The sequence below is a fragment of the Hippoglossus hippoglossus genome, chromosome 21, assembly GCF_009819705.1.
Source record: "Hippoglossus hippoglossus isolate fHipHip1 chromosome 21, fHipHip1.pri, whole genome shotgun sequence".
NCBI classification, from domain to species: Eukaryota; Metazoa; Chordata; class Actinopteri; order Pleuronectiformes; family Pleuronectidae; genus Hippoglossus; species Hippoglossus hippoglossus.
Window position 1 is genome coordinate 18,833,298 of NC_047171.1, and position 24,529 is coordinate 18,857,826.

The 24,529-nt window shown below is 44.3% G+C and overlaps 1 protein-coding gene across 1 annotated transcript; it reads left to right on the forward strand.

Moving 5' to 3' along the window:
* Window positions 1-8,592: 8,592 nt before the first annotated feature.
* On the forward strand, window positions 8,593-22,838 carry irs2b (insulin receptor substrate 2b). Its single transcript, XM_034575061.1, has 2 exons — window positions 8,593-12,305; window positions 19,898-22,838. The coding sequence occupies exons 1-2, from the start codon at window positions 8,939-8,941 to the stop codon at window positions 19,900-19,902; spliced, it is 3,372 nt and encodes a 1,123-aa protein (XP_034430952.1). The 5' UTR covers window positions 8,593-8,938; the 3' UTR covers window positions 19,903-22,838.
* The last annotated feature ends 1,691 nt before the right edge of the window (window positions 22,839-24,529 follow it).

Consider the following 24,529-nt stretch of genomic DNA (forward strand, 5'->3'; position numbering starts at 1 on the left):
AATTTAGAGGTAAAAAAATATATGATGACATCTCACCCATGTAACTACACCTGGAATGCAATGATGGATAAGAAAGTTAAGTATAATTAAAATTCATTAATTTCAGCAATGGGAGTTTGCCATATGTGTTGTTTATTAGTTTCAGGTTCAACTTTAATGGGGACATCGGTGATTGAGTTGACATTAATGGGAGTATACAGTAAAATGATGCATATGTAATGAGGAAGTAATTAAAAACATATATTGGATAAGCCAATAAACTATTAATGGCACCATAAGAAAACAAATAAAAACAAGAGCTAATTTTAGATTAACACTCAAACAACCATCCTGCACTTTATCCTCATAATAAATTACAAGGTTTTTTTTGTGAGAGGTAATTAAAACATTTGAGAGGGTGATTCTCTTTTTGTTGGGGGAAACCCTGTTCGAGTGTCACGAGTGTCACCCTCTCATTTGTGGCAAAAAGTAATCAACGTCTAATTTAAACACTTGATTGGCTAATTACACTACATGCATAATTTAACTCTGTGACCTCCCTCGCTCTCTTTTCTCTCTTCATTAGAAAATGTGAGACACACACACACACACACACACCACTTTCTGGACTATGCAGATCGAGTTTAGAGCCCTATTTCTCTTAATTTTAACATAAACAAAAAACAAATAAGCTCTTTAGTTAAGATACTTTATATGAATGCGAATCTGCTTTTTAAATTATATTTTCGAGTTTGTCACGAAGGGACTTGCAACCGTAGCCTTCAGCCTTCCGCAGTCTTTCTGAGGCACCTGGTACTATCGCTATAAACCTTGACCTTTAACATCATGTGATCCCGACAGCTGAGCTCATCCTCAACCAGTAGTTATGTTTAACCCAACAGATTGTCATTGTGTCTTTTTTAAGCAAGCCGTGCCGGTCTTACAGGATCAGAAATATGCTATTTGTGTATTTTCAAAATCATCCTCTGACACAGTTAAACTTTAATTGGGCCTGTGCCTGGCTGTTACGTGAAGCAACTGCTCATGTTCCATGCACAACAACATGAGAACCTTGCAAAGTTCATCATTTTATTATGTTTTGTGTCTGGCAGATATATGGAAAGTGATATTGTCAGCAGTGGAAAGAAAGGTAATATATTTGATGGGTTCCTTACTGTCGTCAGTGTTGAACCACAGTCGCTGAATCCTTCGGGCGTTGTGTCCTACACATTCAGATTGTTTTCTACAGCCAGTTAAAGTGGATTATAATCATAGTGTGTCTCAAGGGAGCATCAGTAACTGGATTGTTACTGCTTCCCTGCCCTCGTTTCATTTTATCCATGGAAAACTGGGACAATTACTGCTAAAGAGAAAAAAACACCATTCAGGAAGAGAAGGTGTTGGTTGGGATTGTGTGTTTGTTGTGGAGTTGTTGAGATTGAGATTTTTGTATGCCTCAAAGTTGAATGGGTGGTCCTCAACTGTTGAAATATGCTCACATTCATGCTTCTGAAGAGCAGCACTGATGAAAAATAAAACCAATAATTGTGACTGAAAACAACCATCATCGTTTCCAAACCAACTCCGATTTAGCCTGAGCAGCTACTGGAGCCACCCCAGACCCTTTTTAAACACACTTTTAAAGACATTGCTGTTCACCTTTAGGTTAATTGCAGATCTGTCCTTGTTTGATCTGCTAAAAATGGTTCTAAGGGACTAAAGTTGACACTGTGTGTGTGTTTCTTGTTTTGGTTGCCTCTTTAAGACCTTTTACAGCATTAACACTGACCTGGTCAGGACCAGTAGACCTCATGGGGACCAAAGCTCAGTCCTAATGCATGTGTCATTTCTGAGGCTGAGGGTAAGATCTGAATTGTGGTCAGGTTCAGGTTAGGGATAAGGTTTTGATTAGGCTGTTCAAAATGAATGGAGGTCAATGCAAAGTCCTAATAAGGATATATGTACAAACTTGTGTGTGTGTGTGTGTGTGTGTGTGTGTGTGTGTGTGTGTGTGTGTGTGTGTGTCCACAGTATGAATGTGTGAACTTGTTGGTGTGAGAAACGTGATGTTTTTCAGAGAAGAGAACAGAACATTAGATCAGTGGATCAGCTGATTCTAAGTCACAGCATGAAAACACACAAACACACATGAGTGGGTAACTTCCTACACACTCCCACTCGGATCAGTTGTGTTTGTTTTTTCTCTGCTGTAAGTACTGTACACGCCACCTACATTCCTCTAATCTTTCTTCCTCTAATCTATGTGTGGACTGTGACTGACCCCAAGGAAAAAACATCCACAAACTGATTTGTCATGATGCTGCATTGGGCAAAAAAGATCACGGCCCTGAGCCAAACACTGCCCACAATTTCCTCCACTATGAATAAGCTGGCAAATATCAGCAGATCTCACTTCCGTCATTGAATCTGTATTCAGACTCAGATGTTCAAATAGAGACCAAAACAAATTTCATTTAAAAGTTGATCATATATTATTTCTCTATGAACACAGACACATAAGAGTGATTTTTATTCACTCTTTCTGTCCCAGTCATGTTCCCCCCTTTTTTGATTGAAGCAGAGATGGGGGCTCATGTATCACTGTCATTTATATCTAACCATGTGACTCCAGATAAGGCATAATTATGACAAATGACTGATGACGGTATTATGGAGCCTGAATATCACATGGGTTCATATCCGTTTAATCAAAGCTACAGGGAGCTAAGATTTCAGCTGGCAGGCTGCTGTTATATCTCTCCGTGTGGCCAGGAGAGTCATTTGTTGGGGGGGGGGAGATGTGCTCATGAATAAATATGTTGTCTATGTATGTCTTCAGCCTACATAAACATTATCATTGGTCTCTCCCCTGGCCACATAAGCATGCTGCGACCGTGTCTGACTGATATGTCTCCTGTCCCTTCTAATGAGCTTATCAAATAAATATCTGTCTCAGTGACCTGTGAAATGAGAAAACCCACGTCATTCTCTGTACAATAGATTCTTAAAAGGGGTTGGTAATAATGTGAGGAGATAAGCCGGGGATCTTCTCAAAGAGTCCGATTTTCATGGCACAGAAAGGTCTCAGCCAAATGTTATGGGGGAAAATGAGAAGCTGCACAGGGCAACAAACAACAAGCAAACCCCTGCAAAGCCATTACCACACAATGTAGGTGAGGCATTGAGCACGACATCACAAACAGCTATAATTGACTTTCTGAGACCGTTCTACAACAACTCTCCCCAACTTGCAGATTAATCAAAAAAAATATATTAAGTCCATGCCAATGAGTTGGTTAACTGAAGTAATCAAAACTATAATCACTTATGCTGTGGCTCAATAGAGGCGCGGGCGACCGTGTCCAATAACACGAGGATCTCCATTGGCACATGCCGTCTTTCCTCCAGGTCAGCCAGGTGATCAATCAGCACAAAAATTTACCAGAAGAGAAATGTCAATTTTCCTCCACTGTATTGATCAGGGAATTGAGTCAATTATGGGTGACAACCTGAGATTGAATGGAGCAATCTATATCGTATGTGCTCAAGAGCACGGAAAACAGCTTTCATTACCATTTACTGGTTAGAATATTGGATTAAGGAAATTACAGGGGTGAGAGGGAACAGATGTTTAAAGAAAAAAAAAATGAGGCGAGCCTAAATGGTGACCATGCTGCCTCCTCGTAATAGTGCAATGAATTTTTCCTGGCAAATTTTCTCATTCATATGGAATGCATAAAAAATATTGATCCTTTCCTTTTCTACAGACTTGGTTTACATATTTGACGAAGGCACAAAATTTAGAAATTAACATCAAATATTGTTTGATCTCAAATGTGGAAATATTAATGTTAAATATGTTAAAGGGGCTCTATGAACAAATATGTATTGATGCACTGACAAAAACATACATAATATGGTTCCATACATATTGACATAGTAACTTTTTGAGGGGAGTAATAATAAAAAAAAAATTACAGTCCGTGAGACACTTTAACAACGAACAAACCATTTAAGAAAACGTATTGGATGTATTTAGGATCGATAAACGGGCATCCATTATTTTTTTCTTTTGTTTCTTGAACATGGCGAGACACTTTGACATTTTCGTTGATTTCACTGATCCATTGATCTAGTGGATTTAAATGAAGTTTCACATGGGGAATGGCGAGTGCGTTAGATTTGGCGGAGGTAATCGCTCTCCAAATTCCCTTCTATTTTTTATTTTTTCTTCAATTTTTTTCTTTGTCTCAGTTATTTTTAACATGAGATGTCTGAACTGTCTCCCAAAATCCATTTTCCAAAAAAAACCCAATGAGAATCCTCATATCAGTATCACCACACTACGTCTCTTCTTTTCAATGTATATAACTTTATTTTATTTTTTTCTAGCCTCTGATTTATTTTGGCTTATGAGGGGTTTATTGTTATCTAATTTCTTTACACCCTGTGGTCTTGGTTGGGAAAGCCTAATAAATTGAGTTGGAAAATAATCTTTATTTTAGGGCTGTTAATACCCTGTTGTGTCCTGGATCCTGAACTGAACATTAGGATCATCTGACTTGAGTTATCCACCATTGGAACAAAGGTTAACAGATCCAATTCGGTCTGTGACCTAACAGAAAACATAAAAATACCCCGGACACCAGATAATAAATAACAAAAACATCAAAACATCACTACCACAACAATATGAATCAGACACCCCGGGCTACGGCTGTAATCTGTTTTGTCGTTGACTAATGAGATGAGACAGAGGCTGGGTGACGAGTACGTGTCATGTTTGGATGCCAACAATCCATGTTTGTGCTGTTCATTTGATGGCCTTATGAGGCAGCGAGCGGGGTATGACTGGACCTAATCTTTACCCCCCCCCCCCGCTCCGGCTCATCCTTAATCTTATCTCATCAGATTGGCTTTTCTAATCTGTTTATCTAAGCTTATGAAACGAATCGTTGCGCGCAGTGACAGTGCAGTGGGTGACTGTGAGACATTATGTGCTTGTGACTCAGCAAATGGGGCAACCGGGGGTGTTTATATTTGAAGGCCAGCCCGAACAGACTAAATGAGATTAAGTCCTCAACGCTACGGGCTTGTTGAGAGTTAAAGACAATCAAGTCGACTTTGTTTAAACCTGTTTGGTGGTTTTCTTGCACCGTGAGTGAAAAGGAAATCCAGAGATTGAGAAAAGGCCTATTTGTCTTGAGAGGACGCCCCCTTAAAGTCACAGCCCTCTCCATCTGGACATAAATAAACCTATAAAGACCTAATGGGTTTATACCAGGAGATGATGAGAGAGCCAATCTAAAGCCTTGTAAATCAGGTTCGGTTGGCCCTTTAATTAACTTGTAAATTAATGCACCATGCTGTGTAAATTGGAGGGTGATAAATATTCATGTTGTTACCTGAGAAAAGGGCAAGGACATATCACAGAGGTAACCAGATTGGGTTTGCAGGCAGCACACTTTAAGGGACAATCGCCCACCTTATTGGTATTTTATAGACAGCTGATTTGCATTTTTTATACTTCATGGGTTATGCAAAAAGAAAGCGTCACTCCCTCTGCCCTTGCTTTCCACTCCACACTACCCCCACTCAGTTTTCCGGTTATCTTGCCAGTGTCAGGTCATGGCATTGTAAAATGCGGCTTGTCATGGACTTGAAACATTTTCCGAAAGGGACAGTCTACTCATAGTTTATCAGACATTTGAGCAAAACTGTTGGCCAAGTGTTGGCGTACATATTTAAAGCAGTGCACTCACAATACAGCAAGTCTGCAGTGGCTGTTATATCAGATTATTAAAGGTCAGGTCTCAGCCTGCGTCCGTCATGTAGGAAACCTAATATAAACAGAGGGAACCCTTCCTAACCTACAGGGAGATATCTGAGCCAAGGGGCTTTAGGCAGCCAACTTTGCTACATCTATTTATACCAATATGCATCCATAGCACTTTAGGCATGGCAGAGGTAAACGGACGGCAGCTCAAATAATGAGAAAGGACACAGCACCAGACATGAAAATATGCATCCCTACACCCTTGGAGCAAATCGCTTCATTTAAATGTTGTTTGAGGTATGGATCGCAAAGGGGTTGCTGCTTGATTTCTTTTTCCAATGGCGGCAGTCATCAAATCACTGCTTCAGGTGGCATAATTGACCTGCACAGGGGCATGGTAATTGACCTTGCCGCCCGAGAGACAAGATGGTGTTGTGCTGAGCCAGCACTGTGGGATGTGAAAGGAAATGGGGATACAAGGAGGGGGCTGTTGAAGGTGCATGTGTGTGTGTGTGGGGGGGTGGGGGTGGGGTTGTCTTCACCATCTTATCATCATGGGACATGTGACAATTAAAAAAGTGGCACTATAACAAGGAGCTGATTATTGACAGTTAATGTAGTACGAGTGGCAATGTAAATGTGATAAGTGTGATTTCACTGGAGTGCCCCACGTAGCCTGCATGGTCTCACCAGGCCGGTGCTAAGAGACACAACACATCACCACACCCAGTTCCAGATGCTCACCGGCATCTTTCCTTCCCAAGGTGATCAACGCACCGGCACGGGGCATCATTATCCAACATCAGACACGAACTCCGGAGAATGTCCGCAGAATTTGGTCCAGACTTTCTCCGGAGGTTGCCTTTCACACATAAAGAAATACTGTGAATTATTCTATATATTAATAATACATTTTAATATTTTAAAAGACATTATTGGTATTTTTTAAAGAAATGTTAGGCTCAACACAACTGAATAACTCTTTTGTGGTGTTTTGTTGTGTTATTGTTTAGTGCACGTCTGTGTCTTGTTTTTTCTTTTAATTGCCCGGAACCAAATTGCCTTGTGGATAAATAAAGTTGTATTGTCTTTTAATATTTCTGTGGCTGTTCGTCTACATCTCTACTCTGCTCAGCCTGTTCTCGTCAGTGAGGCAGCTCGGTGCCTCTGTTGGGCAGGATGAGGTGCACGGATCTCGTCCCCTCAGGTCACAGACACACTATTGGCTGTGCGCTCGCATCACCACCACCTCACCGCGGTACCCAGCTGGCTGCAGCATTTCATCATTACGCACATCACCAGCATTGACGCATCAAGATCACGAGAATTTTTTTTGCGTCAGCAGGATCCCTTATATTTATTTTTATAATATTACCATATATGGGTCACTCCTCTGTTTCCCCTCTCAGCAGGAGAGCTGTTTTGGGGACGATTACGCCTTGACCTACTGTAACCTTAAACACTTTGGACACAGGCTTCGATATCATCCGTTTAAATCCGTCGCACGGCGCACACAGTATTTGTGAATGGAGGACAGATATGGAGACGTAGCGGCCAGAACCGGACTCCGCTCAGCTCCGGGCGAACATGAATAAAGCAGCAGCGCGTTATGCAATAATGAATCAGCCCGGTGTGCGAGTCTTTGTCTGCTTGTTTATCGCGAACACATTGGGGACATATGGAGGGAGAAGCACGGGCGAGAGAATCCCGTTGGTGAACGCGTACAACCGGTTGGGTGAATATTAGATTCCAGTGAAGCTGTGTGTACTGGTGCTTGTTTACCAGCTGGAGAGAGCGAGAGACTGGAATGACTCCCTCTACAGTCACGTTGAAATAACAGGGGGCGGCGCAAAAACAACACTGAGAGATAAGGGCAGTGAGAATAGACACAATAATACAGAATAAGACGTGCATTCCCCTTTTTTTTTTAAACAGTCAATATGTTTATACATTATGCTGCAGGTCACTGTGTGTTGTTTTAAGTCAGTTCAAGTTTTGTTTTTTATTATGTAGGTTTCAACAGGGAAGATGAATTCAACTCAGCAAAAAGAGCAATGCCATGTAGAAAAAAATACAAATAATGACAAATGACACAATTTAAAATAATAATAAATCAAAATTGTGAGAATTCAAAACTAAAACCAATGAGACAAGTGGAAATATAAGTTGTTGCATATTGCGTCTGAATGACACAGATATAGTCTTTATAGGTCAGGGAAGTTTTCTTTAGGCCCAAACAAATAAAAAACAAATAAATAGAGCCAACTTTTTTCGTTTTAATTTCTAGTACTTTTTCTATTAGGCACTGGTTCAGCATTTTACTCCATATACACCATATAGATGGATAGGTAGACGGATAGATAGATGACAGAAGGATAGATGGATAGAGGAATAGTCTGACAGGTGGATACTTTATTGACCCAGAGGGGAATTTAGGGCCTACACAAATAAATAAAATCCAATAGAGCTAAATTTGACAAATATGAAAAGCCAAAGTGATATAACCAAAGTAAACAGGTTATTACACAGTGTCAGAGGTAATTGCACATGGGATGGGACAGTGGGACAATGACGCAGATTACGTCTTTATGGGTCAATAACATTTTTTTTTCATACACAAATAGAAAAAATATCCTCACAAAAGCGAAGTAAGTGCTGGATCATTCACAGGAGCGGAGCTGCTATAAATAAAGCTTCAGTGCTGACTGGCTACGCGCAAAAGAGTCGGAAGAGGGCAGAGTGATAGTAGGAGGGCCCTCTCTCTCTCTCTCTCTCTCTCTCCCTCTCTCTCTCTCCTCTGAACCTGAGCCATCTCACTCCAGCATTCATGCCGTTTCCACCAATAGGCCCAATGAGCTGACTGCGCACCACCCACTATCTGTGTGTGTGTGTAGTTTTTTTTCTTCTCCTCCGTTCCCCTTCTGTTTTTTCCGAGCAGAGCTGGATGTGTAGACCGTCACATGTTGTTCGCCCTCCTCCTCTTCCTCCTCCTCCTCCTCCTCAGTCCGGACACCGGGAGACATGTGTTATTTATCGCTCAGCTGTGCCACGGGACGAACGGACGCACGAGCGGCTCTGGAAACTCCGGAGGATTAAAAACAAAAACAACCAGCTCGAGCGTTTCTCCGGCTCCTCGAGGAACAGGCAGCGGCGGCTTTTGTGTCTGAGCGCCGAGGACCAGAGATGGCGAGTCCGCCTCACACCGGAGAGCAGCCGTCGGCGCCCGGCGGCGCGAGCAGCGACGTGAAGAAGAGCGGATACCTGAAGAAGCAGAAACACGGACACAAGCGCTTTTTCGTGCTGAAGGAGCCGAGCGACGGGTGCCCGGCGCGGCTGGAGTACTACGAGAGCGAGAAGAAATGGAGAAACAAATCGGTCGCGAAGAGAGTGATCCCCCTCGACGGCTGCCTCAACGTCAACAAGAGAGCCGACGCCAAGCACAAATTTCTCATCGCTCTTTACGCCAAGGACGAGTATTTCGCGGTGGCGGCGGAGAACGAGCCGGAGCAGGAGAGCTGGTACCGGCTGCTCGCGGATTTAATGGCCGAGGGGAAAGTCAACGACGGCTCCACGTCCAACTCGGCGTCCTCGCTGGTTGGCTTCGACGAGGCGAGCTACGGTGTGATCACGCCGGTCGCCGCCGCCTACAAGGAGGTATGGCAAGTGAATCTGAAATCCAAGGGCCTGGGGCAGAGCAGGAATCTGACCGGGGTGTACAGGCTGTGTCTCTCCAGTCGGACTATCAGCTTCGTCAAGCTCAACTCGGAGGTCGCCTCCGTCGTCTTGCAGCTGATGAATATCCGGCGGTGCGGCCACTCCGACAGCTTCTTCTTCATCGAGGTGGGACGGTCCGCAGCCACGGGTCCCGGGGAGCTGTGGATGCAGGCGGACGACTCCGTGGTGGCGCAAAACATCCACGAAACCATCCTGGAGGCGATGAAAGCCATGAAGGAGCTGTCGGAATTCCGCCCGCGCAGCAAAAGCCAGTCGTCTGGTACGAACCCGATCTCTGTGCCCACAAGGAGGCACCTGAACAATCTCCCCCCCAGCCAGACCGGGCTTACCCGGCGTTCGCGCACAGACAGCATGGCCGCGACTTCTCCTGTTAGCAAGTTTTCCTCCTGTCGAATACGCACGGCCAGCGAGGGAGATGGCACCATGACACGCCCCATGTCAGTAACCGGGAGCCCGCTTAGCCCGGGGATCCACAGGACCCTCCTGAGCAGATCCCACACCATAACAACCCACCCGTGCAGGACATTTGAATCTTCTTCCCTCCAGCACAGTAAGTCCATGTCTATGCCCCTGTCCCATTCCCCACCTATGGGTGCCCCTAGCCTAGTGAGCCTGTCCTCCTGCCATGACACCAGTGCTCCTCGCCCCTCCAGTTGCAGTGCCTCCTTCTCAGGCTCACCCAGTGATGCTGGTTTCATATCATGTGAGGAGTATGGCTCTAGCCCTGCAGATGTACGGGACCTTAAGCTGTCGCTCACCCTTCGTAGCAACACTCCCGAGTCTCTCAGAGCAGACACTCCCCCCTCCCGGGATGGCAGTGAGCTTGGTGGCTACATGGTGATGGAGCGGCAAAGTCTGAATGGTTACCGTCGGTTACCAGAGCTGGACAAGGCTTATAGGAAGCGCACATACTCCCTCACCACCCCCCGCCGACAGAGGGCCCCTCCACAAGTATCTTCAGCCTCCCTGGATGAGTATACTCTCATGAAGGCCACATACACCAACGGTAACCAGTCTTCCCGCAGGTGTCACACTGCCTCCCCTAAAGGGTCCTTTCCCGAGGATTACAGGGATGTCCAGATCGGATCCAACGGTGTACAAGCTGACAGTGGTTATATGCCAATGATGCCAGGTGTGGCACCCCAGACACCAAGGTCCAAGGATGATCCCTACATGCCAATGAGCCCCATGTGTGTTTCTGCTCCAAAGCAGATCATCAACCCCCGTTCACACTCCTCTTCACCAGGGCTGGCCCCGCACACAGACTCCCCCGGGAGTGTTTCTCTGGAGGACAGTGGTTATATGCGCATGTGGTGCGGAACCAAGATGTCAATGGAGAGTTCTGACGGAAAGCTCACAAATGGAGAGTACTTGAATATGTCTCCTGTTGACTCTCTTGTGTCTTTTACACCCCCGGACTACATCCTTAGTCCATCAGGAGGAGATCCCAACCCCCAACAACTTCACAGACAGCCTTATTTTTACAGCTCTCTACCACGCTCACTTAAAGGCCCGTTGCAGCGCAATGGGTCCACAGACACAGACCAGTATGTGGTGATGAGCTTACAGAGACAGCGGATAGAAGAGGAGTCCAACTATTGTCCTATCTCACCAGGAGACTGTGTGGCCAACAGCTGTCCAGGGACACCAGGCACAGTGTCCTCTGCTGTCTCGCCTCTCAGACTGGCTCGTGTAGATGGAGGCATGCAACACCGGAGTAGGGTGTGTCGACCTACCCGCCTGGCTCTGGAATCCCTCAGAACATTACCATGTATGAGTGAACACCCCCTTCCCTCAGAGCCTCGCAGCCCTGGAGAATACATCAACATAGACTTTAATAGTCCAACCCATAACCCTCAGGCATCCACTGTGTCAGAGAGCTCTGAGTCCTCAGTGAGTTTAATGTCAGGAAAGAGGGAATCCCTACCACTATCAGACTATACCAATGTTGAGGTCACTTCCCCAGGTCACCTTGGCTCACACAAAGCTACGGGTTCCCCCCCACCAGGGTGCCTAAACCACACGCCTGAAGCCTTGACTTGTCCTCTGGTGAACAAACAGCAGGGCATGCAGGGAGGTGAGGTGGAAGAAAAGGAAAAAGGCATAGGGGGACAGGCAGAGGAGAGGGGGATGGTAGAGGAATATCCTCTCCAACAGCAGGTGAGTCTGGTGTGTCAGCCTCTATCAGTCAAGGATGACTACACTGAGATGACGTTCAGTCCTCCTGCCCCTCTCCCTGCTCTTTGCAGCACTGATGCTGCTTCCCTCCCTACCAGCCCTACTTCCTGTGTCCAGAGACTTAACCTTGGGAGCAGCATTGTGGACGGGGTGCCCCATGTCCCAGAGGACTCATTTCTCATAGGAGGTCCTTCATTATCGGTCAATCTTGTGGATCCACACAGGGGGGCCAAAGTGATCAGGGCTGACCCTCAGGGTCGCCGGCGGCACAGTTCAGAGACCTTTTCCTCCACCACCACTGTCACACCTGTGTGCCCATCCTTTGCGCACGACACCAAACGTCACAGCTCTGCCTCTGTGGAGAATGTATCTCGGACTGTTCAAAGCTCTGAGGAACCTGATGAGGACTGTGGCAACAACAGCCCCATGTGCAGAGAGATGTCAGCTGGTTATCAAAATGGACTTAACTACATTGCCTTAAACTTGATGGAGGGAAACTTTGGAGGATGCAGGTTAGGGGGCTGTGATGGACTCCTGAGCTTCAAGACAGCCTGTGGCTGCAAGGGAGGCATGACCTGTTTCAACACCAGCCCCTACGCAAGCATGGGATTCAAGGAGACTGCTGCTGCTGTGAAAGGTGAGTGTTTTTCACACATGTCACACTCGCCCATTTACTCAGTGGATTTTCATTCATGAAGGGAGTGATGTCAGGGCTTGAGTACACAAGAGATACACCTCATGGGCACGGTTTACTCTTCAGTGACAGGCTATTAGAGCTTTTCATTCCAAAGTTAAGAGTATGTAATAGAAGCGAATATGCTCAAACAAAGGGCTTCAATTTTTGTGTCTGCATGTTTAAAACCGAGTGGATTTAATCCACTGACTGCTATCACAGTTTCTTTTAGTTTATTGTCTCTGCTGTTAAACGTAGCAAAAACCCCCCTGACAAATGATAACCTAAAGTTTGATGTAATCGGTTGTTGTCCTTTTTATTTTCAGTAACAGTGATTACATACTGATAAATGTTGTGCGTTATGATAGCTGTTTTCAGCCTGTAAACACAGGCTACAGGAGCGTGGGGAGTGAAGTTGCTCTGCACACTGCTGTTGGGTGTAGGCTGTGATGTTTAGATAGCATTAGTCATTTACTCGTCACACCCATGACACATGGACAAATATTGAAGCTCTGCAATGCTGAGGACTTTTTGCCTGGTTCTTGATCTGTTTGGAACTGCGCAGAGATGTAAAGCAGGCAGCACCGGGAAATGAGCATGGTTCCTCTAAATATATAAGAGAATAGAATTAGAAAGTTTAATTGAATTGAAATAAATTTGCTCTTTCAATTCAGAATAGACAACAATAATTGGATGTCTTCCAACTAAAAATAATGAAATAAAAAACTTTGGCTATGACTTTTTGTCATATATTATTCCGTCTGGCTTGATGCTGCTGTTATCTCTGTGTGAATGGTCTGACTCCCTAGGCGAGGGCTTTCAAAAATGACACATCAATATTTCAAAAAACATCTAATCTGAGTGAGTCAGTGTTGTGGTTGTGTGGATAAGTTGTGAGCTCCTTATGACTAGCTGTCTTTGTGGGAAAGAACAGTTGCCTTCAAAATATTACATTTCACCTCATTTATTTTCTGTAGCATCAGTGGCTTTTCATGCCCCTCTAAGAGCTAGGGATTATTTACCAAGATAGATGACCTGACTGGGGCATGTCAGAAGTTGCTGTTGTTTGAAAAGAAAACACACTGTGTCAGGATAATCGTGAGTCAGGAGTCTGTGTTCCTGATGGTGAAATACAAGAGTTTAATTGCCGTTTGTGGTTTCACAACCAAGTTGTCTCGCTTTGTCTCTGTCTCTGTTGGCTCTCATGCTGTGAGCGCAGCCAGTGTGGGGCTTGGTGGAAGTCATCAGGTTCCCCAGAAAAACAAGTGAGTCAGTTGTTTATCAGTTGTCAGGTACTGGGTTTCAGGACTGGAATGCGGGCAGTGTGCAAAGGTTGCTGGGAGAGGTGAATGCTCACTTGTTTTTCTAACCTGGTGGGATGGACTCAGAGGGGGGATGGGAGGATATTCTTTTTTCTCTCCACTATGAGCAACTTCATAAACATGCAAATGAAACAGTTTTACAGAGCAGCAGATTTGAATAATGGTAATATGTCACAACTCTTCTTTAAAATGTCTAAACACTACCAGACCTGTTTTTATATTTTGATTGACTTGTGTACTTACATTATACAAAATGTTTCCAACAATGTTCAAACCCAGAGAAATCCCCAATTTCATACAAGGTAATTGCATCATAGCCCCTTTACCCCTGGCTTTGCCCATCTCTGGTATAGCTTCCAGGACAAACGAGGTATGACGAAGAAAAAAACACAACTAGCTAGATAGACAGTCGGTTGTTTTTACATTCCACTGATGGTCTTGGTCACTCCTAATGCATCACAATTATTTATTGCCGTTTGCTGCGTAACTCATCCATGAACAATGATCCGGGCCTTAGTTGCGTCAGGTAGATTTTCATCAGCATCCCCCACTGCTTCATGACATCATCAAAATATGTCTTTTGTTATTGTCTTGATTGAGAGACCCCTAGGGACTGAAGTTACTTATTGCAGCCCCTAAACTAGCAGCACACACACACATACTTGTGAACCCTCACATCTGCTTAGAGCCTCCCATTTATTGGGAAGTCATCAGTTTATTTCATCCTGGTCTCAGGACACCAGATATTGAATTTTGACCCTCGGTGGAGACATTGGTCCAAGGCTGTGAAAGTAGAGGAGGAGCAAAGAGGGATCTGAAAGAACAATGGGGATGGACGGAGGGGTGGAAAGACTTGTTTTGTTTTTCATGTCCAACAAAATAGACAATCGGGCTTTTGGCTGGAGGGAGGGAGGGAGGGAGAGAGGGACAGAGTGAGTGAGGGGGAGGAAAGAAGGAGTAAGAAAGAAAAGACAAAGACATAGAGATCAGTATTGTTCCAGTAAGTGTTGATCTTTGCTGCTGTACATTGGTTATACAACCTCTTCCAAACAAATGTCTTTGTGTATATATATATATATATTATAGTGAACCACTCTACTCTGATTAGACATGTGTCCAGGGCAGCAAGTCATTGATACTAACATCAAAATACAAAACACATGTGTTTCTTGGGAGTGAGAGAAAGAGAGGGCACACCCGTTTACTACAAGATGACAGGCTTTACCGCATTCTCTTGTTATCGCTGAGCGAGCCATAGTTCATATCCCCTGCACTATTTCATTCTGAAACAGGTAGATTAGGAAAACAAATCACTTGTCCTCATTTGGCCCTGCAGTGTGTGGGGGGGGGGGGCGCTTCACAACTCGACAAAATGCAAATATGTAAGCAGGTCCTACCTGTCTGTTTACGGAGGTTTCTGTCACAGTGAGGAATGCTCCATACCGTTAGTTGGTAGGTCGCACTGCCGTTGTTGTTTGGGTTTTGGCCCTGACATTACGAGCAGGGGAGGCGGCAGGACAAGAGGAGTTGGGGGTTGTTTAGCTTTCAGTGCACGCTTTCTGGCCCAGCCGCCAATGTCAGTTTCTTGACCTTTGAACCCGCACTGTGTGTGTTTGAGAGGCTCGGAGAGAGAGAGACATTTCCAGAAATCCCCACACCCCGACTCCGTTATGGTAAAGAGAAAGGGAGGCGTGTTAGTGTGTGTGCGCTATTTTTTACAACTTTGTACACGCTTGTGTTATAAGCTGTTCTAATCTTACCTCTCCTTTTAGAGTACATTTGTGTTGACGCTTCTTTTCCTCGTCTACAAAAGCTTCTTTATCATCCTCATTTCATCTTCTTTTTCCACTTCTGTCCTCACTTATCTTATGTTTGGCTCTGGATGAAAATGATCCTGCACGGGTGGGGAAGGGGGCGAGTGAGGGAAAACTGACTCACACTCTCCATTTTTGGGCTCAGACCGCACCCCCCCCCCAAGCACCACTCAGACACTAACACACACACACTAACACAGACACACACATTATTTCCATTTAGTCTGCGAGTCTTCGTCTCCTGTCTCGTCTTCTCCTGTGTGCGCACACAACCATCAGCAGATGGTGGAGGGGCAGTGGGGTCAGGGGTTTTGCACCTGCCCTGCCAAGCAGTGCTCACTGGCCCTACAGAGGAGAGTGACAATACGCTAATGACTGGCCACCATCTGCCACAACAACAACCAGGAGAAGGTGGGGGTGTGGCAAAGCAGTTTCAAGGAGCCTTGCACCAACCCCCCTAGTTTCTCCTCCTCCTCTCTCCAGGCATTGGTTTCTTTTTTTCAGAAATCATGTGATTCAGCCCCCACCTCCCAATACACACACACACCCCTCTACACACACAAACACACAGGCGCATTGGAGCTGTGTGTTTTTCCTGTTATTATCTGACCTCAGCAGACCGGTTCTGATTGGCTTTTCACACCAGAGGCCATAGAGGATTGTCTAACAGTGCATTAAACAATTAGCTAATCATATCTGATCAGAGCTACTAACAAGACTCACTCCTCTTGCTGCTTGGTTTATCTCACACTGCCAAGCAAGATAACAGCCAACTGGTGTGAACTATTGATATCGAGTCCTATTTGAAAAAAACTTTCTGTCTGCAGTTTATATGCCATTTGTTGTTGTGTTTTTATAATTTAAAATTGAGCGTCTTTGGGCTTTTAGTTCTTCTCTGGGAAATAACATTAAATAAAAGTAAATCACATAATAAACAATCGGTTGTGAATAATGATAATGAGTTGTTAACCTATAGTGAGATTGTGCACTGTAGAAACTGCGGTTTAATAGTTAATTACAATACTGAAAGAACCAGTTTCAGGAAGATTTAACTCTATAAACAATCGCACCACATGGCTTTTTGAATATCGTACTGTGTAGGAACCTTTATTCTCTGTCCTAACCTGTCCCGTACACGCCTCCCCTGCAGACGTGCATACGCAGCACTCCTGGCCGCTTGATTCATAACTCTTTGAGCAAAGTAGGGCGGGATGTTCCAGCGCCACATAAAAACAAAGTTAATTTAGCGTATCCTCAATTTAGCTTGGAGGTAAGAAGGATTACATTCACTTCAGGATTAGACATTGTTGAGTAGCTTGTTTTTCCAGAGGTAGAGGAAGAGATAGAGCGTCTTTGTGTGTGACATGAGTGCGCATGTCATACAGTACTCACACACTTACACACACACACACACACACACACACACACACACACACTGAGTAAGTTCTGCCTAGTGTAGTGGTGACAGGTGGATTTATTCATAAATGGAGCAGCTCATCGTAAACTCTCTTGAAGTCTTTGCATGGGGCTTTATTATTGATTCTCCATAAAGGGTTCTTACATTTATGTAATTAAGTACATTATACAAAGAATGGAATGCTGTAATTTTTTATGCATGTATTTATATATGTATGTATGTACTTTTAGAACCGTAATCAGGAGCTCCTTCGACAAGGAGGTAATTGTTAAAGTAATTTCTATCACAAAAAAACATCTATAGGTCCAGATTGTCAGCTATGAAAGTTGGCTCTTTTATCTCTCTTATATAACTGAATATATTTGCATATTGGATAGAATAAACAAGACATTTGAATATATCAACTTGGACTTTGGGAAACTTTGTTTTTGTCATTTTATCGACCAAATGATTCAACATGAAAATATTTGGAAGATTCATGAATAATGAAAATGACTGTTAGATGCCTCTTCAGTTTTTTATTTTGTGACTTGACTAGTGATTTTTGAAATAAGACTTGATTTAAAAACACAGAGATGTTTTGGAATATGTAACAATGAGTCAGCAGGAGAACAGGGTTACTGGTTGTTGTTGTTTTGTTGGCCAGACAGGGGTGTTGGAGGTCAGAGGTGAGGAGTCAGTCTGTTTGTTTGGTGGAGCGCTGCTGTAGATCAGGGAGGAGCCAGCAGGGCAGGAATGTAAACAGCATATTTGAGCCTGCTCATCTCTGCCTATCTGTCGTAGGAAAACCTGCTCTCAACATCAGCTTTGTTGTTCGCATGAAGCTCCATTTCCAGCGTCTGTATGATGAAAAAAATAAAAGTTACTCCTTCCTTTTGTGCTGATGCTGTATACAAATACAGTTGGACAAGTTCGCCTACAACCCATTAACTTAGCTCTGCCACAGCGTGAAACTACTCAAGCAGGCGATGCATCAACAGACACGGGCACTTGTTTACACTGACTACCAAAGCACTAGAGAGGAGGCTGCTAATGCATGTGTGTGGTGTGTCCTAGCCATGAATGGAGCACGGCTAAATTTAGCCTTTGAGAACTAAATAAATAATGAACAGAGCCTGTGTGTGTGTGTGTGTGTGTGTGTGTGTGTGTGTGTGACAGGGGGGCACAGACATGGCTTGGGAGGGGTAGAGGGACATGCATATGTGCTCCAAAAAGAGGAGGGGCAGGAGCCATTGAGTTCATTCCCCCCAGCAGACCTCTGTCCCCCTGTCTCCCCTGCCCCCCAATCCCCCCGCCCGCCCACCCACACTTTTCTCCGATCAGCATGTGTTTCAGTAGCAGCATGTGTGTGTGTGGCGAGTCCCTGCATGTCACATTGCCCATAGGCCGATCATAATGTTTCACAGTGTTAACTTTCGCGTCTCCACCTGGTTGCTAATCTGAGCTGTTCGTGATTCAGCGTTCCTTCCCGGTAGATCTCAGTCATTCCCACCCGAGTGTCGGCAGACTCACCCGGCCCCTCCAGGAAAAAAAATAAAAATAACACACATGCACACACATTCAGATTGTTGCGGACCGCCGGTCCCATGACCTCACCGCATTCCCGTTCTTCTCTGTCAGGTTGATTCCGTTACTGTGGTTTTTCCAGCAATTCCCACAGCAGTGTTTCTATTTTTTTCTGTCGCTGACACCTATGGCTGTGCGGGGACAGAGCCCACCAACCCCCGGTGTCCTCAGGAGTGAAATCAATTATTACCTCTGCCAAGGAGTTTATGTTTTCACCCCCGTCTGTTTGTTTGTCAGTTTGAACATTTATGCGCTTGGTGGAAGGATGCACATGTGAAATTTAGTGAAGCTTCATTGGCTTTAAGGGGACTGTTGGGCCTTGGCAGAGGTTTGCACTCTGACTGCTGTTCAAGTTTTAGTTTTTAAATGAACTCTCTTTACGTCACTAGGTCTGTATTTTTGCATTCCTGAGCATCTGTAGAAATGCTTCAGCCTCTGTGATGTGAGCCGCTCTCTAACGTTTCGGTCATCGATAAAGCCTGCGTCGATAAAGCGTAGAGATTTGACTTCAACATCTGATTTTCATTTACAGCGAGAATGTATAGGGCAGAGAGAGAGAGAACAGACGTGCGTGTGTGTTTACGGTGGGAGTAGCTGAGGAGGAGGGGGGAACACTGAGGACTGTGAAAGAAAGGTTTGTTTTAGAGAATAACGATCACATCCAGCTTTGTGAAAACAGCTCTTGTTCACGGCTGGGGAAGAGGGAGAGGAGACGGCGAACGAGGGAAGAAATGCAGCCGTGGAGAAGGGCTCTGTGTGTGAGAGTGTGTGTGTGTGTGTGTGTGTGTCGGCCAAGACTTCCGCTCCCATTCGATAGCTCTGCATGCAGATGAAACCTCACAAACAAGTACACAGTGGAAAGGGTCAGGGCAGTTTTCCGCTATAGGAGAAAAGCTCTTGAGTTTATAGTAGGTGAAAATACACAGCTTTGGTGTGTGGGAGTAAATCTTTGTTTATTTGCTCCAGTGGATATGCAATCAGGTATACTAGTGTGTATGTGTGTTGGTGTGTGGGAGTGTTGTTACTGTCTCTTCTGCTGTACTTTGTGGCTGCCCTGTGTCAGCTGCACAGTGCTAAATGCCACTCGGTTTTTCCGCTATCGTGAAAGCACCTGCCACTTCAGTGTCTACCAGCTGAGGAACACACATATACACACACGTAGACACACATCTAACACACACACACATACCGGCAGGCCCCTAGAGCACTGCTTCCTTACTTGGTAACAGAGTGGGGGGGTATCCGTTTGACCTCTTCCTTCATTCTAATGCTTTGTCCTATGTAATGAATCACATATATACTATATATACTATCCTATATACACACTTAAATTCAGTTTCTGACTAGTATCGATTGGGGAAATTCCGTTACATGCAGGTTTGTGTCTGTAATTGCATGACAAGAAACTCACTCGTGTTTTTTTCCTTCTTCTTTCAGAATGAAGGTTGATGGATCCCCCTCCCCCGTCTCCCTCCCTGTCCTGTGAATGTCGGATTTGGCTGCAGCCGAGTGACGAGGTCACCACAACGACAGTTGGACCATGCGCTGCAGCTGATGTCCTTTGACCTATTCGCTGCCTTCAAGGTTCACAGGGACTGCCATCACCATGGAAACATGGACACTTGACCCTTGCCCCAAATCTTCCCTCCGCTTCTCTTGGCACCAAAACATTCAGGCGCCATTGCTGCTGTAGTACTAGATTACTTTTAAAGAGAAAATGACAAGAACTTAAATGGACTACTAACTCTAACCATAGATAGGTAACTATTTATCTATTTATCTCTGTACGTAGGCCTGCAAAATGATTCTGCAGTCAAATGTTTATGTTAATTGTTATTACCATTCTCACACTTTCAACTGGCTTCCTTTTGGCTTCAGCCAATCGTCGCCAGAAAATCTCACCTGAAAACCTGTGAACCAAACCTGGAGAGCACGTGCGCACACAAAGAACCTTACATGCATACAGAGCACATGTATTTATCTATTTATCTATCATGTCTGTATGCTGTAAATGAAATGTGTGGGTCAATTTTTATACAGATTGTACTGCAAAAGAGGTGGCATTTATGAACATATTTAAAATCAGAGTTAACATTTGCTTAAAAAAACTAAAAAACCCTACCTCAGCAAAAACCAGGTTGGTACCAATTCACACAGTAGAAATATATATAAAATATTTATTTTCGGAGGTGAATGTTTTTTAGAAATCACCAATCCAAAGCCTTACTCTAACCATCAGCCCTCGTATGATGGACCTTTTTTTTAGTTTGGACCTATAAAACACGCAGTATATCAAAGATTTACTTCTTAGAGACTGAATGTGCATCAGAGCAGAGTGAGAGAGAGATGGCCTCTCCAAGATTAAGCTCCTTCTCTCCCCACACACATCTATGACAATATAATGTATAAAAAAATCCATAGTAATATATTTATCAATATGCCTGAGATGGAGGATTTATACACACTAAAAGAATACTTACAGTGGAACTCTTGACACTGCATTGCATCACATGTGTATGCAAGTGTCCGAACAATGCAGCACCAACCAGGTCCGCCTGGTCCTGAGCACCGGATCTGTGGCCTGTCTGAGCCCGATGCCCTGTCCACACTAATACGGATATTTTGCAAAACAAACTTTTCCCTCTACGTTTGGGCAACTCGTCCACACGCAAATGACGTTTCAAGTCAATAAAACAAAATTTTTTACAAACGTCTTCCAAAGTGCATGTTTATGTGTATTGGTGTGTGCATGTTAAGCGTTTGATGACATCACAGCTTACCTGGCGCACACCCATTTTGTTTTGTTTAATGAGCATGCACCAGAAACAGCAACATCAATGGCAGCTATATAACAGTTTTGCCTACCGTTGGTTAGTACTGCCGGATGTAATTAAAAGTTTGCAGCTAAATTTAGCATCACTGCACCGGCATTCACAGGGTTTTCTCTTACGAGACGGATCGTGAATGTAGACTGTATCGCCACCTACTGGCCCGGCATGCTTATTTGAGCATTTTGCGTTCAAGTCTGGGCGGTCGTTTGGAGATTTTTTTTTCTTTTCTTTAAATGGAGGGAAAAATATCTGTTAAAAGAAATATCTGCAGTCGTGTAGACGAGGGCCAAGTCTCAGCATCTTTATAGACTTTACCAACTCACTGTTCACTTGTGATATCCTGCACAGCCTGCAGGAAGTATATGACCTGTCAAGACAAGGGATGGGCACATGAATGTTTGAAGTTATTTGTACGGAGTAACTGGACAGCCCAGTATTGTACATTTTCTCACCTGATGCCTCGCTGTGGGCGTCTTGTCACACCACACCAGACAACACTGAGCAATGTGGCGGACGCCGGACGCAGTCGGTCCAACGAGCCGCTCCATAGCCTGAATTCACGGCCTCCACTGCATGGTCTTGCACTTACAAACTTTCAAGATTGTAACACAAGACACGTTGAATGTAGTACACGCTGTGTTCCGAGCTCGGGAACACACGACCCAGACAAAACACCACAGCATCCGCGACAACAGTAGTGAAACATGCAGAGGTAGAGAATGGAGACTATACCACAGACACAAGCCGAATGAAAAGAGACAAACCAGGGGAAGTATCTTATTATTTATCTGAATTCACTGGTACCTAACCTTTGCTTCTATACTGTAAATAACGCAATGTTACAGAGAATTACATCCAAGCAAACTCTGCAAGACTTTGAGAGATGTTAAGTTAAATAACTTATGTTGTTTGTACTGTACATAGTATGTGTTTGAGTGAAATTTCTGATACAACAAAAGCACTAATTAAGTTATATGCTAAATAGTATGGTTTGGCTTTGATTTTCTCTTTTTTTTTTTTAAACTATCATGGGATAATCTTGTGAAATGGATGCCACTATGAGGACATTTTCTAATGCTGTAATTCTGAAAAAAAATAAGATTTTAAGAGAAATCATTAATACTTGACATAGTTAATTCTTGCTACTACGGTACAACACAAATGGCATATATGCAATATTTACACTTTTAAAAATTAGTTTACAAAGATGTACCAAATGTATAAATACTGTTAATAATGTTTGTTAAAACCTTAAATCAGACTTTTGCTGTTTGTACATATTTTTTTCTTCAAATTTGAAATGGAAACTTTGTTTGTTTTTTGAGCAGTGTTTTTTGCATTTGGATAATGTTTCAAGTTTTTATTCAGCATCTAAAGGTTACAATATGGGCCCCGGCTTATCTTGCTGTGTCTTTCATTGTAAATATTTCATATCTTGCATATTGTGACGCTACTAAGAGATGATAATTTAAACATAGTTCATTGCTTTAGATTGTATTGATTCTTTATAGACACATGCAATAAATAATGCTGTTATTTAAGAGAGCCATTCGCCTCTGTTTTTTATTCTCCTTCTCGCAGTCACATCCCAAACAAGCAGGAGCTTCTCATCCCTCATTTGAATGGATGCTCACTGGAGCAGCTGCTCTGGTTCAGATTCCTCCCTTTCATTAAGTATACTCCAATTAGGAATGAAAGAAGGAAGGAGAGGACATATCTTGATTCTTCCATGTCTTTTATTGTTTGTTAAACCTTCTCCCCATTGAGAAGGCATGCATCAGGAATTGGGTGTAGGCCTAAACTAGCGTTGCCTCCAGCATTCACATTGTTATTGTTTTTCTCCGCCTGCCTCCCAGTCCCCACCCCCAGCCAATAGTAATTAGACCGGCTTGTTGAAACAGCCCGCCGAACTGGGAGGGAATAAATAACACTGTGATAGGATTATGATTTTGCACCCTTAGCCATATGCTGTCAGATTATTCGTTCTCACAGCCCTGCTAATTAAAATGGTAATTAATGCTGAGAGATAGGTCTAATTGTCCTGCTATGGGTGGTGGTGTGTGTTTGGGATGGGAGGAGGGGTCGTGTGTGTGTGTGTGTGTGTGTGTGTGTGTGTGTTGGACGAGGGACATGACATGCTTGTACTTAAACCTTAGGTGCGGCATGTGAGTGGTAAAGCGGTGGAGAACAGCTGGAAAGAAGAAGGGTTGGGCTGCAGAGAAATGTGCAGGTTAGACTGATGGAGGAAGGGCGGGGGGGGGGGGGGGGTAGCCTGGAGGCAGAGCTCTTCCATTAGGCACATTTGTCCCTGCAGCATATGTAGGAGCTAGGAGGCTAATGAGAGAGCAAAGTGTGACAGTGTCTGCAAACCAAATCTCATCCATCACCGCTCCGCTCATCGCTCCTGTTCCGCCTCTGACACGTCTCGCTCCTAAAGTTTAATTAAAGACGAGACTCGGAGAGGGGACAGCTGCAGAACACCGAGTCCTTATTTGTCTGATATTATATATTATGTAATGCTCTTGGTAGTGAGGAGGAAAACTGAGACAAAACTGTCAAAACAAAGAAACCTGAGCACACAACCGCACAAAGACCCCGTTCAGACCTGGAATCAACATCCGTCCTGAGTGGTCAGCACATGTCTGAACGAACCACGAGTGGTCAGACCTTAGGACGCAGCGTGGACAGATGTGGTGCGTTCAGACTCTTGTGACAATGAACCACTCAAGACAAACCCATGCAAATCACTCTTACTGTAATCTAATGGAAAACCAGTGAATGAGTGTTTTGGGGTTTGTTGTGCAACAGTGGATACGACCATATGAGCAACGTAAAATAACCAATTGCCCCGAGGAGTCATCGGCCTTATGGACAGAGACCTGCACGAGCTCTGCAGGAAATTCCAGAAAAGCTGTCCTGTGTGTGTGTGTGTGTGTGTGTGTGTGCGCGCGCGCGCGCACTTTAAAAAGCAAGCATGCTCTCTGGCCATTTGTTGGTGTCTCCCACAACAACCCGTTTTAACGCATTTTCTGCATTACAGTGCACGTGTCCATTACAGAGAGAGGTTTATACGGCAGTAGCCCCTGAGGACAGAACACACACAAAACAGGAAGCACAAGGACAACACACCCAAAAATCCAGACATGCAACCAATGTGAAAACACATACAAAAACCAGTGCTCCACCAGAAGTGGTCCAGGACACTGAGGGAGGGATGGATAAACTGCTACTGACTATC

Bases quoted from the DNA above. Each gene is read 5' to 3' on its own strand.
- irs2b (XM_034575061.1), top strand. From the start codon at position 8,939: ATGGCGAGTCCGCCTCACACCGGAGAGCAGCCGTCGGCGCCCGGCGGC.